At 37.5% G+C, this 14,412-nt stretch overlaps 1 protein-coding gene across 2 annotated transcripts in view; it reads right to left on the bottom strand.

Moving 5' to 3' along the window:
* The window catches only part of LOC150084461 (cell adhesion molecule Dscam1-like), a 631,783-nt gene that overhangs the window by 178,423 nt on the left and 438,948 nt on the right, over positions 1–14,412 (bottom strand). For both annotated transcript variants that reach the window (XM_090376086.1, XM_090376087.1), the window contains exon 6: positions 8,852–9,121. In XM_090376086.1, coding sequence (XP_090232212.1) covers positions 8,852–9,121 — 270 coding nt within the window. The remainder of the gene's footprint in view (positions 1–8,851; positions 9,122–14,412) is intronic.

Below are 14,412 nucleotides of genomic sequence, written 5' to 3'. Positions count from 1 at the left end.
GCAGCGCGTGGAGAGTAGGCATCTGCGAGGTGATCTGATTGAAGTGTATTAGGTCTTGAATGGGTTGAGCAAGCTGAATGCTGATAGGATTCTTCCTCTTGCTCAGACTAAGAATCGGAGGGGGCACAGTTTCAAATCGAGGAAAGATAGTTGTAGAACACATTATGTGGAAATTTGCCTTTAGCCAGAGGGTAGTTGATTGGTGGAACATGCTTCCATCTTTTGTTGTGGAAGCTAATAGCCTAAATAAAGTTAGGCTGAGCTGGACATGCATTTGGAACGAATGGAGGGGTGAAATGGGGTTTTTTATGCTGCGTAAGCTTGCTTTCTTGCATCGTATACCTCTGCTAATGCTAATGGGAAACCAGCAGAAACTGTATACGAACAAAATAAAAGTTGCACCATTTACAATGTTGCATATCGATCCCCTGACGACAAGTGACCCTGGAAAACCCATCCTCAAGCTAAAACTGATGTAATCAATACTGCAAACAATAAGCTTTCAAAATTGCATAACACTGAAAAATTGCATGCCTTGTAATATTGTGCCAGATATCAACGAGGCCCTCAACTATCCAAGTCAATTTTCAACTCTCTGGATGTTGTTTGGTTTTTTAAGGAGCATTAGCAACTAAGGCCATATTGCTCCGGGTTATGCGGTGGTCATTCCCTGACCTTTCCGCATCCTCCGTATTTGGTGGTGACGGGCTCGAACCCCGGTTTAATCAAGAAGCGTGTGCTACGCACTGCTGCTCCTTCCCACCTGGCTACGGAGGCGCCTCAACTCTCTGGAGCTGCCAGGTGTGTTCCTCCATAAGACATACCATCACTGCGCAAAAAAGAACGTAATTCATTGACTACCTTATTCATGTCTAGCACAGTGTAAAAACACATGTAAATCTTCAGTGCCGTGCAATAGAGAATGCCATATTTTACTGAAGCCACCCTCATAGTTGCATAGTGCAGTCGATCAGAATTTATTTATTACACATATAACATCACATGTATAAGCTAATTACTGCATGTCTACCATTTCGATTTAAGCGGCTTTAGTTCCTCGTCTGCACAGTTTTTGCACGGGCATCAACAAAGTACAAGGCCAAACATGCTATGGGTCTCATCTTGCTAAACCTATGTTTCTTTTCAGAATGCACTGTTTCGGCTACTCTAGAGTTGGTAATGTAAAAAGCCTTTTCATTTTGTCCTCAAATGATAAAACAAGAACCAAGTCCACATAAAAGCTTTTGCATAAATAAAAGTGTCCAAGGATGTAATAAAATGTGGAATAATAAATAATTTTTATTTTAAATTAAGCATGTAGGCAGCACATACAAAAAAAAAAGTCATATTAAGGCCACCAGAGAACAAACCCATCTACCATTGTGTAATATGTCCATAAATTGTGTGTTTGTTGATTCATTTTCCAGTATTTCCAAGGAAAAACCCGATTATCCAGAGGGGTGGGTGGAATAAAACTTTGCTTTTCACGTCTGAGTCCGACTAACTAACTCAACCACAAAGTAAAAAAAAAAAGCCCATAAAAGCTCCTCGCCTCATTGAAGAGATTCGAACTGGAGGGTTTTCCACCCGGTGGGGGAGGGTACGGTGATTATAGCATGACTGATACACACGTGGACTTGCTGATAGTACAGTAATGACGAACACATCGAAATGTATCGGAGAAGTAAAATAAAATAAGTTAATTAATATAACTCTACTAACAATTTCGATTATTTTCATTCCATTAATAGCTCATGTTTATGTTTATTACTGGCTGAAGAAATATAAATTTTTGTTATTTCAGTTCTTAAGTGAATCATCAGTCATTCCTGAGCTAAATGAAATGAACTTCGGAAATTATAAACTGTCAGTATTTATTAACGCATCTTGGTATTGGTAAGCCACAAAATTTTTCAACAAAAAGTCGAGGTAATTGGTTTCTGTGTTTGAATAGAGCCATTAATTTTTTTAGCTTTTTATGCGCAATATCTGCTACAGCTCTACGTACTTGCAATTTAAGATTAATTAACAATAATTAAAGTTGTCTGGTTATATGGATGGAAAGGATAACGACATAAACATCCAAAATCGGTTATTGGTAGTTCCTTTTAAACCACTTTTATAAATTATTATTATTAATAATACAACAGAATAATAATTTAAAAAATAATAAAAAACCCTAAAAGGGTGACGAGTTTAAGCAGATTTTCTTCGTTAGCGAGCTGGTTAAACCTTGCTCTAACTTCTTAAACTACCTCGAAACATTTGAATAAAAATATTTTCGTAATATACAGAAAAAGAGAACATTTGCACTCAGATTCCACGATTTTTTCCTCCACCTCATGCTGATTTCCGGACCATTAGACAACATAAGAATTTCGGAAATGTGGCTACCTTCGGATAACTCCCTGAAATATTAAGAAAGTGGAGTCTTCAAGGAATGCTCTTTTGCGCTCTACTAGACGGCGAGATGATTGATGAGAAGCGGTTTGGTGGTGACTTAAATAGAATTATTTTAAGTGTGTACAGTCCATCCACCTGTCATTTGTCTTCGTCACGTAAATGCTAGACTGGTGCGTCGTTATGGGTGATACCGTTGTAACTTTACTTAAATTTAAATTGCCCCGAGATGAACCTTATGTAATTACCGACAGATCCAAATTAAGTCTGAATTTTCATTCGACAAATTCAATTAATTCAGAATAATAGCAACAGAATGCTGAAGAAGTGAATGAGCTGTACGTATTCTCTCTGGCCTAGCTACTGTCTTTAAAGTAATTGTCTTGTTTATGCATCCTAGTTTTCTTTCCTTTTAATTAGAAACACAGAAAACGGAAAGATTTTTAAGAGGCCATTGCTAGCATCTTCTTGGATACCAATTTAATATTGTTCAGGTAAAACCGATGCTTTATATGTATATTTAAACGCCTTGTTGTTTTGAAACGGCGTTATACTTCTTGCAGATATTATTTTCACTTATTGCAATGCATATTTCATTCACATAAAGGCCTACACCTAATGAGGTGAACTTGAAATCTCAATAACAGCATCGATCCGTCGTAGAACAGCTTCCGACATGTCCTTACGGTAGGAAGAGGGAATATGTGTTTATTCTTCCTTTAGTGGTGGAGGAGAGGAGGTATACTGATCTTGCCCTGATCTACAGAACCAGCTCACTCAACTATTGTCTGATGTTTCCTACTGACCTGGATAATATGTCATTTTTTTTATTAATTAACCTATCTCGATTGCTTATTCCTGCAGTATCATTGACTGATGTTTTACTAAAACATGGTCCTTGCATAGAGTGCCTGCTGTACCTAAAAATAAACAACCACTTGAAATAAAAGTTTGACGACTTACCGCCATATCCTCCTCAATATTCAAACGTATGTAAAAATTACGTCTATGGTTAATAACTGAAAGGATTCTCTCCTGACATGTCTCCCACTTTCGATATGGATTTAAAAAAAGCATGGACATCAGTTTCCACTCTACGAATGCATTAAATATTTCTTTAAAATGTTTTGTTTATTCAAATAACGTGTTTTATTAGTAGTTCCATGTTCTTATATATACTGAATATTGTATTGTAATTTTATAAGCGACAAGTGTAAATGAGACGTACATAATACACTGTAATTGTGTTGAGCATGTAATGTGTAAATAACACAAATAAAACTTAAAGAACTGAGATATCTGTGGTTCAAGATACGAAACTATGATTAGTAATAGTCAGATAAGCGAAGAATTTTAAATATACATCAAAATTTAATTTAATGTTAAATAGATGTCTTAAAATAAATTAATGATAAATAAATGTTCTGTTTATGCTGTGCCGCGGCGCATTGGTCAGAGGAGTATAAAACTTTAACAAGAATACTGTATTATAATATACCGTATTTAACAACCAAGCGGGCTCGAACCGAGGTCAATTCAAAAGTCAATTCTCTCTCTCTCTCTCTCTCTCTCTCTGATCACTTTGCCAGGTCAGGGCTATCTACTTTAATACCTTTGGCTTAGGAACTAACTGCAGCAGATCATCGCGTTTCATCATTTCTATAAAACTGCCCCCTTTTTGAATTAGACAGTCTATAAAGTTTATATTTTGGAAATTCAATTTCAGCTCAATTTAATTCATGTCACTGAAACAAAATCATATTGACTTGTTATATTATATCGCGCTGAGATACTGGTCGGTGTAGCAAAACACAAATCTTAATCCGAAAATGTTAATGCATAATGCTTAAAAAAAAAAAATCACTAACTACGGGCAAAACGTTTAAAAGTACATTTGAGATGCTACCATAAAACGTGGGGAAATAATTAATGGTCCTTGTTCTAGTAACGAGTTTAGAAGAGAAAGATGATGCAAGGAAACATCTAGATCCTCTTAGTACCTCTGGATATTTTAAAGTCCTGTTTGAAAAAGGGATTTTCTTTCTCTCTTGTGTGAAGATCTGCTCTACTAAAGATTGTTCTGGAGGGTCCTGATAAGTCTGTAGAAGATCATGGCTCATATCGGCCTACTGGGTTATTATAAATTTTGGCAAACTTATATAAACGCTTCTCTTGTAAAGAGATTTATGATCAAATTCGAGGATGAAAAATCTTTCAACTTAAAAGCAAAGAATCGTTGTTGTACATGAGTATGTACTCCTCTACATAAAAGTATACTTGTGCGCTTGCTCTTGTATACGGAAACATATGCGTGAACACTCGTCTACATATATTCTGGTCTGTTCACGCATGTGAGTCCAGGCATGAAGGCGTGAAAATGAAAACATACAGTGCATATAAATGTAGATTGTGTACACACACACACACACACTTTTACATGCATACACTGCAAATATGCGTACCTACGGTTCAAATGTGTATATATTTATAAGCACGGTGAACATAATCGCAAACTGCCATCGAACGTGAAAGTGACTGCACAAACTGTCACGCGTAAAAATGCAAGCATGAAGCTACAACGCTTGAAAATAATCAAGTGAGCCATGATATGTGTAGATAATCGCAAATTGACATGCGTCAAAACGCACACGCTAACCGTCATGCTTGAAACTAATCGCGAACTCTCGTGCAACAAAACAGTTGAGAACCATCAACGGAGAAAATAATTGCGCAAATTGTCACTCGTTAAAATGCACACATATGACGTCTCGGATAAAATTAATTGCATGAACTGTCATTCCTGCAGAGAATCGCGAATTGTCACAGGGTTATTTGTACCTCTGAGTGAAAATGAATTTACGATTATATTCATGTGTGAATATAAGTGTATTCAATCATGAGTTAAAAAGCACGAATGAACCATCACGCGTGAAACGACACGGTGAAAACACGCATGGAGAGCCACATGCATAAATAATCTGCGAAATATAAAGCGTCAAAATGCACCCTTGAACCGGCACGTGTGAAAATGCACCGATGGAACTTCGATCGTGAAAATAATTTCTCAAAACCTCATGTGTGAAAATCCAATCATAACCCGTCACACATGTAAATAATCGCAAACGGAAATACGTCAAAACGCATGCGCGAACCGTCATGTGTAAAAATTTGCGCACATAAATCTAAACGGCGTAAAAATATTCAAATAAATTTAAGCATGAGGAGGCAAGTCATGACAATGAACCTATCCAATCAACCAACCAATGAATCTATCCAGTTATATTAAAGGAGGCAGCAAAGGAAGTAAGCAAATGTGACCCCAATTCACAAAGGAAGATCAAAGGGCAACACAAGTAATTATAGAACTGTTAGTTTAATTTCTGTTCCAGGAAAATTATGAGGGCTTCCTTGGACTCAAGGGAGGTACCCATGGATTGGAGATGTGCAAATGTGACCCCAATTCACAAAGGAGGATCAAAGGCGACACAAGTAATTATAGAACTGTTAGTTTAACTTCTATTCCAGGGAAATTAATGGAGGCACTGCAGGATCATCTAGATAAGACTTCAGTTATAGCTGAGGCACAGCATGGTTTTGTTAAGGGGAAGTCTTGTCTGACTAGTTTGATTGGATCCTATGATGTGGTCACAAAGGAACTGGATGCAAGGAATAACTTTGATATTATATATTTGGGTCTTAGAAAGGCTTTTGGCACTGTTGCACATGGAAGACTACTGCAAAAATTGGAGCAGTGCGGCATTAGAGGCAAATTGCTGCTATGGATAAAGGGATGGTTGAGTGGGGAGAAGACAGAGAGTGGTAATCAATGGACACTGCTCTTCGTGGACTAATGTTATTAGTGCAGCCCCCAAGGGTTCAGTGTTGGTTCCATTGTTGTTTTCTGTATTTATAAATGATATATTGATGATGGTATATCAGGCTTAATGTCCAAGTTTGCAGGCGATACGAAGGTGACCAGGGTTGTTAAGCACACTAATGACAGTACGCTGCTGCTTCCACAGGATTTAGAAAAGTTGAGCAGATGGGCTCAGAGGTGGCAAATGAAGTTTAACATTGACAAATGTAAAGTACTACATATGGGAAGCAGTAACCACAGAGTCTGCAAGAGTAGCTCATGGTGCCTTGTCAATGATATACAGGAATTTTTCTAGCAGGGATAGGAGGTGATTATCCCCTTGTATAAGGCAATGGTAATGCCACACCTTGAGTACTGTATACAGGTCTGGATGTCTCTTTTTAAGAAGGATGTAGAGCTGTTGGAATGAGTACAGAGAAGGGCAACAAGATTAGTGAATGGAATGAAGTTGTTGTTATTGTTGTTATTATTATTTAGGAGCATTAGCGACTAAGGCCATATTGCTCTGGGGATATGCGGTGGTCATTCCCTGACCTTTCCGCATCCTCCGTATTTGGTGGCTCACGGGCTTGAACCTCGGTCTAATCAAGAAGCATGTGCTACGTACTGCTGCTCCTGCCCACCTGGCTACGGAGGCGCCAAAAATGGAACGAAGGGGTTGCTCTTATGAAGAAAGGCTTAAGTTTTGCAGATTACGGTGTTTGGAGACTAGGCTCCTGCGAGGTGATCTGATTGAGGTGTATAAAGCCTTGAATGGTTTGAGCATGCTCAATGCTGATGGGATTCTTCCTCGTGCTCAGAATAATCACCTAAGAGGGCATAAATTCAAATTGAGGCAAAACAGTAGTAGGATAGATGTGCGGCAGTTTGCCTTTACCAGCGGGTAGTTGATTGGTGGACCAGACTTCCATATTTTGTTGTGGAAGTTGATAGCCTAAATAAATTTAAGGCTGAGCTATCAATATGTAGTTTGACATGAAAACCAATTCTGGACAATAACGAAACTAATTTAATTTAACTTTCTAATTCTGTAGAGAAAAAATGTAATTAATGCAATTTTGAAAAATACTAAAGACAATTATATTAATTATTACTGCTAAGCATATTATTTCTCTCCAATCGTTGTGAATGATTTTTCTTCACAAATTCGTCAACTAAATTCAGACCGACATAATTTCATATATCCTGATGTAGTGAAAAAAACAAAAAAGTTTCTTTTATTGTACATCCTTCGCACACTTTCAAATTCTCTACCAAATTCTATGAATTCTGAAAGGTAACTGCTCTTCGAGCTTAACTAATTCAGAGATATTGACTGGCCGCAGCTCATGCATCACAAATCAAGATGCCTGTGTTTCGGCTATAAAGTCTAACTCTCCTCTTTCTTCAATTAGAAGACCTAACATCTCATGGATTTACCGAAGGTGTCCTTAGCTGAGACCTCGCTCTATATTATTAATTATTCTTCAAACTTGTGCCGCTTGCGGATAAAAAGAACCCAAAAGGAAGAAATAATACTTTTGTTTTGTTTTACAAACTATTTTTAAACCACTTGTATGCATACATACGCGGGATTGCTGATCTGATATGTTCTCGGCCTATTACATAAATAAACAATGCAACTCAATTACATACATAGTTTATTCAACATACTCCTTTCAACTCCGCACACCAATGTTCTAGCATGTGTACACTTCTTAAATATAAATCGAAAGATTATTCTTAAACCAGGCTTCTGTTGCTTATATGATGTTATTGTCTGATACAAATTTGATAACCCTTTAAATATTTTTGAGATTTCGAAAGGTGTAATAGTCAGAGGGTGCAAGATCTGATGAACATGGAGAATAATGAAGCCAGAAGCCTAGTTCGGCCAATGCGGCAAGTGTTTGACCTGCTGCATGTGCCAGTTCCCTGTCCTGCAAAAACAGCACTGGTCGGGTAAGCCCTGCGTTTGCCCTTCAATTTCTCCTTCAGTTTCCCCAAAAGTGATGCATAGTGTTCTGCAGTTATTGTTTCACCCTTTCCCACGTAGTCAATACGTAAAAAAATCCCAACCCTATCCAAAAAGGACAGGCCATGACCTTCCCAGCAGACTGGGTGCGGAACTTTTTTGTATGGGGAAAGTCACCTCCTGTGCCTCCATTCCTCCGACTGTTCTTTGCTCTCTGCATCATGTGACCATGGATGATATAACTTTTGTTCAGCATTCAGATATTTAGGAACCTATTTAGAAGAAAGCTCCCGCATGTCCAAAATATCCTGGATAGCATCTAGAATACACTTTCAATGGAATCAACCTTTTCAGGCAATGCTACAGAACCTCTTTCATAATTTGACATCCAATTGTGAAAAAAAAAAAAAAAAAATGGAACAAATGGAAGTGGTCCAGATGGAGAATTTATCAGAAGCCCTTCGCATTTCTATTCTATATATTTTTTTATTACAGCCTTACACCACTTTTCCTTCAATTTAAAGTTCAAATTAAAACAAGATCATTTAATAATGACCTTGTTTTAATTAGTGTTTTAATAGTGTCCATAATCACAACTAAACTTAATTAAAGATTCTCACCTCCTAAGCTCAATTCAGCTGTAGCCTGGACTGATTCGTGATCGTTGTAGACGAAACATTGATACATCCCTTTATCTTCCCTCTGAACTGGTTCCAGATGTAGACTATCTCTCGATATGAGCGAGATCCTGTTATCGAATGATATTGAAGCGAGGTCTTTCTTCCAAGATACATTCAGTACAGGATATCCTTTAACGCTGCAGTTCACGGTTGTGGACTTTCCAACATGGATATGGGTGACAGATGGAACGATGCTGGCCGACAAAGTAGCTAAAGAAAAATAATTGTTATTTACTACGAGTATTCGGATATTTATTCTATGATATAAATACTCTTAACCCCATTAGTTACTATATAAGTGAATGCAAAGGAAGCCATAAATAATGATCTTTTTATTATTTCAAGATTGCATGCAATCGTGAAATATTACAAAATATATTATTTATATCTTCCGTCTAATCTAATCATCTAAACAAAGAAAAGTTGCTGATGTGCAGTAAATTTAGTATTAACTTAAAGAAAATTACGAAACAGAGCAACTGTTTCAGAATGGATTAGAAATTTACCAGGAAATTAAATATAAAACTTAAACAAAATCCTAATTCAATGTTCGGTATTACGGGCATGTCACCCTCTTAAACGCTGGGTAGGTTAAACGCTAGTTAGCTTTAACGAATAGCCAAGAACCATCTATTCAACATTTTTAGCTTATCCGTTTACGTGCAACACTTTGGCCAATACTCTACACCAGGTAAGTACGCAAGAGAGAATATTATGTTGTAGGATATGAGATATTTTCAGACATGTAGAAGAAAACTTGTTTCGTTGTGACAGTAGTGGCATTTCCAGAGCAATATAGACTTAATAGCGAAATGCGACAATGAGTTTTTCCTGGGAAGGGCATACTTTGTATCCAAATAATTTTTGCAGTGCCAAGAGTTGTTCATTAATCAATATCCACAATGTCTTGTAACAAATAAGAAAGCAAAACACTCAGAACGATATTCGGAATATTGGTGAATATGTTCTTCGTAAAGCCGCAACAAACACACTAAAAAGAGTGAATGCATGCCGATCAGAAGCGAAGTGGTCACTACCAGTACATTGTACAACAGTTTTAATTCAATTCCCTATTAATCACTGCACGTACTGAATTAAAGTTGATCAAAGTTTTGTCACCAGTGGCCTGCATTTTTCTTGAGTAACTGTAACCGACAACTTTCATATTTGTGACGACATCTCCTAATCACAGCTAGTCCATTCTGTTTCTTTAACAGAAAGGATCCAATTAACGTATGGCATGAACAAATTCTGGTTGAATTTCAAAACGACTGGCGAGCGAATCATTTTCTCTATATCGAACTTTAACTGAAAATCCTTTCTGATAAGATAGGTCGATGCATGGATGGCGAGACCAACGCTTCCCAACCATTTGTCACTGCTTGCGTTAAAAAAAAACTGTATATTCGTATCACAGCTACGAGTGACAGCTATCGAACTCAACGGAGTGTTTCATGATCTAGCGTAACACTGGTTGGGAATGTCTCGACTAAGATACTTTATTATAGAAATATATATATATAATTTCATTATATTAGAGAGTTTTAAAGAGAGTGTATAGTGTGTTAGTGTCTAACGGCACCATGGGTTCCCCCCATCTCCGCGTTGCTTTCATTGTGGGTGTAATAGTTCACTGTAAAGGCCAGAGATTTAAAAGTGTATGGATCTTGAGGTGTAATGTCGTGTATCGTTGTTCTTCCGGCCATTTAGCCGCTAGACCCCTGCTGCGGCCTAATGTTGTCCCCACTATGTCTCGTGGAGGCAGACCAAGTACACCAGTATTTAGATATTTACTCTGGCAGGTTCTGCCACCTAATTTCCTGAGATTTAGTGGCTAGGACCTATCTTATAATAAAAAAAAAAAAGGAATAAGACGCTATTAGGGTTGAGGGGCCGAGAGAGTTTGCGATGCTTTAAATTTTTATTGGGATGCTTTAAATTTTGGTTGTGTGGGAGATTCGCTGTTGACTTAGACAGATATGGGGGGTGGAAGCCAGAGTAGAAAGTCGATAGGGATGGTGACCTCTGGGAAGATCAGTGAGGCAGGCCTATGCCCCACCAGGAGGAAGAAAATAGGGGGAGGGGAGAAGACAGAATCTGTTCCCACCCCCCAGGTGGTGGAAAGAAAGTATACCATACAAGGCAGCATTGGTATTGGATCGCCAGTGAGCGCCTTGTCAGCATAGCTTCAAGAGGAAGTCATATCAGGTAGTCCAGATTCTTCTAGTCCAATCTGGTGGGTTGGAAGCTAGTCCAATCCAGTGGGTCATATCAGGCAGTCCAATCCAGTGTAAGTCCGATCTGGTGAGTTGATTTTATCAGGCAATTCAGTGGTTCGCTTAATTGTACTGTACTGGTGTCAGATTTGTGACACCCAGGTCCAGTCAGTGCACGGTCATATCTCTGTTTTGGTTTGTTGGTCACATGTCGTGGTTTCAATTCAGTGTCGTGTTGAAGACAGGGGGTCCACTCCTTTGAGAGTCCTTGTTCTGTTAAGTTTGTTGGGGTCCATTGACAGCTCGAGTTTGCATGTCGATGTTCAGTGGTTGAGTTTGCAGTTAGTGAGTGTCTGGTACGGGGGTCCAGAGACTGGAGAGAGAGGCAGATGCAATAAAGGATGGCTTCTATGAGAATACACAATTATAATGGAACCCTGAAGTATACGCCATATTAAATTAACAGAGCGTGATATTTATGTAGTTTAAAAGTATCCGTTTCTATATGAGCCATCCATTAGTGTACTTTTCATTGAACATATAATATCTAATAGTGAATGTTGCTACGTGTATAATAATGCTATTTTCACTGATAGAACGTAATTAACTTTTCATTTGCTGTTAGTCAGATAGATCATATCTTAGTAAAACAATCGAAAGTAGCGTGCAATTATCATAATGAATTTCAAGCATTTCGAAGTGGCGTCCATACAGGGTGCGCCAAAATGTCAGAAATACTACTATGAATGCGAATATGATGACAGATCATTTTGGTGCACTGCCGTGTTAATACATAAATCCGCTAATTACGGGTTTATGTGCGAACAGGAAGTGCCTCGCATGGAGAAAGCAGAATAGTCACATCTGTCCCAAGTAGGGTCACGACATCCTGTTTCAAACAAATTATCTCCTTTCACTGAATATCGCCAATTAATTACTCGGTTCTTCACAGTGATGCATTTCCTACATCTATGTTATAAAGTTGTCTATATCGCTTGCCGATAATAAATAACCTGTCAGAAATTTGAATATTTTATTAATTTCTCTTCACATGACACACCGGAAACTTGCACTGTGGACAAAATACTTTCTCTGATTTAATTAATATTTATGTCTTGGAGAACAAATGAACTAACAACGGCTGTAATTAAGGCAAAGGAAATTAAGGCGAGCGAAACAAATATCTCGAGAGACAGACATTGTTCAAGAATACAATAGATTAACGTTCCTTAGAGAACTTCACCAAACAATGAGCCATTTGTTCCTTATATTAAATGTTGTAACATCCCCTGTTTTCCTTTGTATGTGGTTCGTGATTCTCATTAAGTACGACATAGTTGTTTGACATCCGGAGCAAATGACTGAGAAACTGCAAAAATGACAACATTCTGCCACAGTGAAATCTTATGAACATTTCAACGAACCCTTGCGTTTAATTCATCTAAAAATTTCATGCTCTTATTATGAGAATGATCTAAATATCTTGAAAATATTAGCTGCCTCTTATAAAATGTAAGTTTTTCAGTGGGGTTCACAGAGTTCGGAAGTAAAAACTCTGGCCACTGCAACGCACAGATAGGAAACCATTCATTGGAATGTGCGTTCAAAGAAGCTCAGTTAGAAAGTCGCTGCCATTTGATTCTAGGTTCTTGGGACTTGTTTATAGTGGCTGGAATTGAGTGTTAGAGGCAAGAAGCCTTTCTAACAGATCCTGGCGACTCTCAGTTTTTAGGATTGCTGTCTTTCTCTATTGCGTAGAAAATGCATGCCTGGGTTAGACAGAAGGACTTTGATGTGCTGTTTGCAGGCCAAGTTATTCGACTGCATAGTTTAACTCCTGATAAGGAATTTTCATCCATCAGGGCGGGCAAACTGAACATAAAATACATACGATACATAGAACGCTTATAGTCTTAGCTGCTAATTAAAGACTACATGCGAAAGTTTTTCATCTTGATGAAGCTGTCAATTCACGTACCTGAAGATCCAGCAAACTCAAGACCATGCGGACTTTTTTAAGATCATTAACAGTTGATGCCAGTCATGAAATATATAAAATTATAAATCCAGTAAAATTTATGTAATTTTTCTTTTTCAAACTGAAAAAGATCCATCACACATTATTGCACGAAAAAATAAAAACAAAACAACTTACGCCTTCGAACACTATACTTTAATTTTTTACTTTATTACAACACATTGAATAAATCGATATTGCCGTTTTCATTCCAGAGAAATACTGGATTTCAACGCTCTTATATGACGTCGCAAGGTAGGTATAATATTGACAACGTCTCTCCTAAAGCCAGCTGTACCTTTCGAACAGAACCTGACACAATAAATGTACGGCTTCCATTTCCTTCGAAAGTAGCCTCTTCCCGGGGCGATCATAAGAAAGAATGCTATTTGGTCGTGCGTATCGCCATATTTTATGCCTTGGTTCAACAGATGTTTGCTCAGCAATCGAGTCTCGGTGCATTCTACAAAACTATTTGACTCTGCTTTCGGTGAAATGTGGTGAATAGTTCGCTTTGTTCGATGAGCATGTATTTCTTTCGTCGGATTTCTTCGCTCTATTTTTATATACGAATCTATAAACTTCCAGAACGTTTAAACTGACGAATACACACCTGCTTGGATATCACATTAAGGTGAATTTTGTGAATTCCCAACTACTTAAGGTGCTAATATTTGTGTGAATATGTAATACTTTGCTGCGGTTGAAATACACCTTCCCTATATCTAATATTTCTTATATTTTCCTTTTATTTTTGGAAGAACGACGAAAGGAAGCGCCATATCCTCATAACTCCGTGTTAGCAGAGGAGGTTTTTTTTTTTTTTTTTTTTTTTTTGCCATCAAGAGACCTTAATCATGATATCGTTTTAACATTCCAATCTATAACGACAGTTTTATTCGAGTATTTATCACTGTGTGCTACTTGTTTTATTATTTCCAAATGAAAAGAACGAACTTTCAACAAAATTAGTGGCAGAATTCCATGATAATAACAATAATAATTTATTTATCCCTATTTTGTGTTACACTTTTTGGAAGATAACAGCAAAAAGGGAGGAAGAACACATAAGCCAATGGCTATTCAGGGAGTCTTCCCTTAAAAATGATGAATATACAATTGAAAAATGTACAGTTCTGAAATTGTACAGGTAATGTTCAACAGGAAAGACATAAATAAATTGGAGTTTTTTGTACATTTATTTGCAGAACACTTCGAAAAGCATCACTACTTATAATATCATTGTGAACATTTTTACAATTAAATGA

This window comes from Mastigoproctus giganteus, chromosome 6, assembly GCF_048544385.1.
Source record: "Mastigoproctus giganteus isolate SK-2022 chromosome 6, ASM4854438v1, whole genome shotgun sequence".
Lineage (NCBI taxonomy): Eukaryota > Metazoa > Arthropoda > Arachnida > Uropygi > Thelyphonidae > Mastigoproctus > Mastigoproctus giganteus.
This window is presented reverse-complemented; position numbering and strand designations above follow the sequence as displayed.